The 6,000-nt window shown below is 39.2% G+C and overlaps 1 protein-coding gene across 1 annotated transcript in view; it reads right to left on the minus strand.

The window, feature by feature from the left end:
* The window catches only part of LOC135219416 (rab GDP dissociation inhibitor alpha-like), a gene marked incomplete at its 5' end in the record, with an annotated part of 65,215 nt that extends 60,552 nt beyond the window's left edge, over nt 1-4,663 (minus strand). The window contains 1 exon segment of the mRNA XM_064256177.1: nt 4,552-4,663. Coding sequence (XP_064112247.1) covers nt 4,552-4,663 — 112 coding nt within the window.
* Nucleotides 4,664-6,000: the final 1,337 nt, after the last annotated feature.

Raw genomic sequence — 6,000 nt, forward strand, 5'->3', positions numbered from 1 at the left:
GTACTCTCTGCTGGCATCTCCTCATCGGCCGCTCGCCCAGCGATGCTTTCGCTTGTTCAGACGCTTGTAAACGGCTTCGTCCGTTAGCTTTAAGCTTACCAGCCACTGACTTCTTGACTTTCTTGTTGACCGGAATGTGAGTCCTGGCTCGAAGATGAAGAAGAATTCGCTCTTCTCCTCTTGGTCCGAGGATCAGTCACGAAGTCCCATATCCTCCAACGCTTGACTGGTACACACAGTGACGTCATTGAACCTAGCGATGACGCTGAGCTAGAGGAAGAAGACGAAGAAGTAGACAAATCATGCCTTTTTTTTTTTTGTCTTTCTTAACTACCTTCTCCTCTAGATCTTGTAATTTCTTCATGACTGTGTGAACCAACGAGTCATGAAAGCGTATTTGGCTCAGGAGGCAGCGAAGTAGATCGAGAAGCAGTAGGCTGTGATGTCATCGTGTCTGCCATGTCGCTGTGAGACACTGGTTGTGAAGTCATCAATCTTGTAGGGAGAGACTGGGCGGCTGCTGCTGGCATCCATACGTTTGTAGCAAAACTACCTCCAACGTTCTGCACCGCCGGAAACATTGAAGTTGTTGATGTAGCCGTGGCATTAGTTCCCATAAAGTGCAGGCCCGGGGCATGAGGAACATTCAGCGCTGTCGGGCCCTGTTGGAATCGCGACGCCATATAATGAGAGACAGCAAGCCCTCCAAGGTTGGTATGCCTGGTAGGCATAAAGCTGTCCATGTACCTTCCATTCTCTGCGCATCGGGAACTGGCAAATGGAACAAAGATGGCGATGCTCCCCCCCTCCCTGCTGAGAACAACAGAGCGTAATTATGCATAAAATTACCCAAAAACCCCTCCTGGAGTTTCCGATAGCGAATCGCTAGAAGAAACTGAAGGAGTATGGGAAAAATCAAAAGCAGGCAACGAAACATATGGAGCAGTCTGATGTATTGCCAATACAAAAGAAGCCAGCGACGCTTGGTCAACCAAAGATGGCATCGTCTCCTTTCTCTTGTACTGGCCTTTCTCATAAAACTTCCTCCACTGTTCCACCGACCAACCGCAACAAACTGAACAAGGATTAGTAATAGTACATACGTTTTCTCTGCACCTACTACACGTTGGATGAGGATCTGTCGACACCAAAGTTAGAAATCTTGAAGGAAACCCACTCACTCCAGGGCATTTCCTGTGTCTCTTCCAAGAACCAGAAGTAGTCCCCGTTGGTGAAGCAAAAATCTCCATCTCACTATGTACACACCCTTCCAGATCACCCACAATGAGCGCACACACATAGAAAAATTAAAAAGTGAAATGAATAAAATCGGGCAAACTAAAACCGGCTTTAAAACAGACAGAAAGTAAACACGTCCTATCTTAAAGGCGGTAGGAAAGTAACTGGCAGGTCATGGGATGCCAAGGGCATTCTGGGTAATACATGCCCCGTGACCTGGTATAGTGCCAATAGTCCCTGGATCTCAAGTTTAATTTTAATTCTACCGGTTTTCAGCTTGGCTCTAGTATTATCCTAATGTTAAGACCGAAAGTTTGTTTCGTATATGAACAACTTTAATAGAACTCAAATGCCCATTTTAACCTTCTTTGTAAGAACAACTGATTGCATATGATCACTGCTTGACACAATCAATATTTAATCAGTATCAAGAGCTCAAGCTATAAGAGATGAAGCACAAGAATTAAAAGTGAAACCAGATGAACACCCCAGCTGCATTAAGAAGTAATAATAAAAGAGATTGGACAGAAAGATAGAAGATTGGAGTAAAATTCAGAGTAAAACAAAAGTCTATTAAAGTGGGTGCAGCTAGGGGCTGTAGAGATGCTGCAACCAATCTCTAGTAATAATGCCTCCAGTACACTAAAACCCGTGACCAATATACAGTGGTACCTCGAGATACGAAATTAATCCGTTCCGAGACGGCCTTCGTATCATGAATTTTTCGTATCTTGGAACACATTTTACATGTAAAATGGCTAATCCGTTCCAACCCCTCCAAAGACACCCCAGTAAATTATATTTCCAGGCCTAAAACACATGTTCTAGGGTTATGACGGAAGAAATATGACTCCAAAAAGGCAAAATACTGTACATACTTGAGTAATATTCAACTGCATGTAACGTTCAACCCCATTTTTACTGCATATATTAGGACTTCAGCATATGTCCCATAGCAATAAGCCTAGCCTATGTTAGCGGTTGCTACTGTAGCCTAGTCTATGATTCTGACATCTAAACCTAAGAGCTAAAAGCTTAGAATATGCCAATAAAATGTATAAATAATCAGTATGTACTCATTTCAAATAATTATTAATTAATCATTAACTATAATACACAAACAAACAAACAAAAAAACCTTCCAATCGATTGTTTACATTCAGCTCTTACCCGTCTTAGGAGTATCGAACGAGCGCCAAGCAATCATTTTTCCTAGCACACAGTAAGCCATAAATTGTCATTAGTATCTCTCTTCAACTAATGAAACCACCAAACAGTATAATAACCATTCATTTCTATTCTTTATTCTATCTTTACCTAATGAAGATACCGAGTTACTGACAGCTATAATGAAACATGCGTTTACGTAACGTAATAATAAAACAGAAGAATAATTCTAAAAAATACGTATTTGTTGGCAGTCTGATTTATTTTATATTTTATGATATCTAATTCACAATTTTTTTATTAAATGTATTGCATGTACTCATTTCAAATAATTATTAAGTAACCATTAACTCTAATAAACAAACAAACAAACAAAAAAAAAGCTTCCAAACGTCTGTTTACATCCAGCGCTTACGAGTATCGAACGATCGCCAATCAATCACTTTTACACAGTAAGCCATAAATTTTTATTATCTCTCTTCACTACTGAAACTCACCAATAGTATAATAACCATTTTTTTTCATTTCTATTTCTTTATTCTATCTTACCTAATGTTTTTTTTTTTTATTAAATGTATTGCATGAATAAGTTTTTCAATTTACAGCAACCTTTTACCAATAGAATACTTAAAGCACAAGGGGTAGATGCTGACCAATAGGAGAGCAGGACCTTATGGGGTGACTAGCATCAGGAACCAATGGGAGAGCGGGAGGATGGTGGCGAGTTTACTCAGTTGGCGGCGCGGGAGTTTTGAAATTGTTCTCGGTGGTCCGGGCGAATCTCGGGACTTTACAGCAACAACCTTTCGTATCTTGAAAACTTTTCGTATGTAGAGCAGTAAAATTTTTCGCATTGGCTTTTGTATCTCGAGTTTTTCGTAAGTAGAGCCTTTCGTATCTCGAGGTACTACTGTATCTGGTTTACAATTCTTGGCTACTACCAGTTTTTTTTTCCAAGCAATGACAACAGCCACTGCTCTCCATTGCAGTGTCCTCCCATATATTATCTCTGGTTCTTTAGCTATATATCCCCTAAATTCTCTGAGATGCCCATGGGGTTATTATACATCCAAGAAGCCAAAAGCCATACTGGAACAACTAATCAGGAAACAGTCTTGTGCTTATGCGTATTTCAAATTCTTCCATTTCTTTTCTGCTAGTAAATTACGTTGCATATCGTACTACTAATTTAATGTTACAGGACTTTTCAAAAATTTTTCAACATGAACTCTTAAAACATTTACTCACTTGAAGCGAATGTGATTAACCTGTTAAGCGTCACCCACGTAATAATACGTTTACCGCGATCTACTCGGTAGCGCCTTCAACGGGATATTACGTTCAAGACTTTAACTGTGCTTGTCAAGCCGTCAGCCCCGTAATAATACGTTTACTCGTATAGAAAGTGTAGGAACATCATTTGGTAACACTCTCAGCACATGGGAAACTTATTTCCAGCCTGGCAACTCTTTCCTGGTGGTCGCTTATGCTAGAAAACTGCCTGTCCCTGTTGGTTTTCTTTCAATACGCTTCGGGCGTTTATCGAGACAAATTGGATTTCGCGTCTTTCACAATGAATGTCCCAAAGAGGAGGCGTATTTCTTCAGGTGAGATCAATCAAATACTAGATGAGGAGTCTGATATTGATAACCTATTTGATGATGAGAGCTCTAGTTCTGAATCCTCCAGTGATGATACAAACTTTTCTTCCAATTGCGGGAGTGAAGATGACTTTTCTTTGCACAGAGAGAGAGAGAGAGAGAGAGAGAGAGAGAGAGAGAGAGAGAGAGAGAGAGAGAGAGAGAGAGAGAGAGAGAGAGAGAGAGAGAGAGAGAGAGATTTCCTACACTTAATTACAGTATGAATAATAAGCATAAAAATCAATATTAACTTTGAAAAACTATCATCAGGGCTATGATCGCTGATTACAAAAAAAGCGTGACGGTACGTTAGCAGCGAGCTCATCAGGGGCGGACGCTTAACAGGTTAAAAACAATCATTTTAAGAACAAAAGGGAACCTCTTAATATTGATACTCGCCATGAGTTAGCCTGTCCACCACCCAAAACCTGTTATCGATACCCATATGATGAGAACTCGCAATGTATATGTTGACAATAAAAGATAAAAAGAAAGAAAAACTCACCAGAACTCCTATTAACTTGCTTCTGCGGGATGATAATCTGAGTGGAAAGGGCATCCTTTGTATTGCTGATTGGATGATCCAACAAACAAATAGCACGTACTACTTGACCAACCTGAAATTCCAAAGTAATTCATTAGTGACATACTCAAACCTCAAAATTTGTAAAAAAAACTACGGTGAATGGTACACACAAATTGCTTTATACAAGCATATCAAGTTCTTGTACATTAATGAACTAATGTTACCTTGTAATATCAACTCTCAAACACAACCAAAATTTTTTAACATAAAATATTCACTTGTAATTCTACGCGTATAAAGTGCATCAACTTAAAAGTTGACTGTGGTTAATTGGCTGTCATGTATGATGTGTAACTCAACCAGAATAAAACCACATCAGTTAACATGGGAAAAAATAGCTAGCAGTCAGATGTTTAACAACATGCTTTATGAATTTTTCAAATTTCCTAAAAAGGTGGGATGTTATTGATAGTGGTCTGGTTCACACTGGTCCCAGTGAAAAGTTTCTATTAAATAAAGAATTCCTTTTGAATCAATTCTTCCATAAGGTCACAGTATAGCAACCTTGGGAGATTGTTGCAACTTAAGAATGTATTTGAATCTACTCTCTATTACTTTGATCTAGGGCTGAATCTTCATTTACTAAATTTGGTTTTCTGATGCAAGAAAATTTATTATTTCACCTGCAGCACTTCAGCTGTTATTCCAAGGGCTCGACTTCAATTTGGTAGTATTGATAGTTTTCACTTCTCAAGATTATGCATTTTTCCTGTCAGAAAGATTTCCTATATCTATAACAGAATCTGTTCTATACTTTATACACCCTTAATGTACTGATCTGAATAGTCTCTGTATTCAGTTGTTTCTTAGTAAGTCGCATTTGATTTCTACCCACTTTGCCTTGTGAATGATGAATGCCAGCAAGGAGAGAGGGGAAGAGTTCAGGGTGATGTTCAGTTGAACATTACAAGAAGTCACACATTGTTTTGCATTGATCAGGAAGAGACGAGGGTTGCCTTCAGATCTACTTTGGATTATTTATGAAAAATAACATTTCTTAATTTGTATTTTTCCTTATATACAAACCTGAGAGGTCTTTACATGAGGATTTACTTTCAGCACAAGCTGGAGCCAGCCATTTAACTTGAAACAAGGCGGGTATTGGTAGCTGGCTACTTACGGAAGGGGAGGATCCATCCAGTTGGTATGTATTCACTCTCCTTTTTGGCCCAAGAAGCATTATGAGGGGTGGCTAGAGGTGGGGCATTTATGTCAAGACCTCAGGTTTGTATCATGTTAGGAAAAATACAAATTACTTTTAAAATTTGTCATTTGTTCCTACATGTATACAAACCCCTGGTCTTTATATAGGAGACTTACTCCTTGGTGGGAGGATTCTGAGCAAGTCTGAACCAACTGGTAGTTTGT

The sequence above is a fragment of the Macrobrachium nipponense genome, chromosome 1 (genome assembly GCF_015104395.2).
Source record: "Macrobrachium nipponense isolate FS-2020 chromosome 1, ASM1510439v2, whole genome shotgun sequence".
NCBI classification, from domain to species: Eukaryota; Metazoa; Arthropoda; class Malacostraca; order Decapoda; family Palaemonidae; genus Macrobrachium; species Macrobrachium nipponense.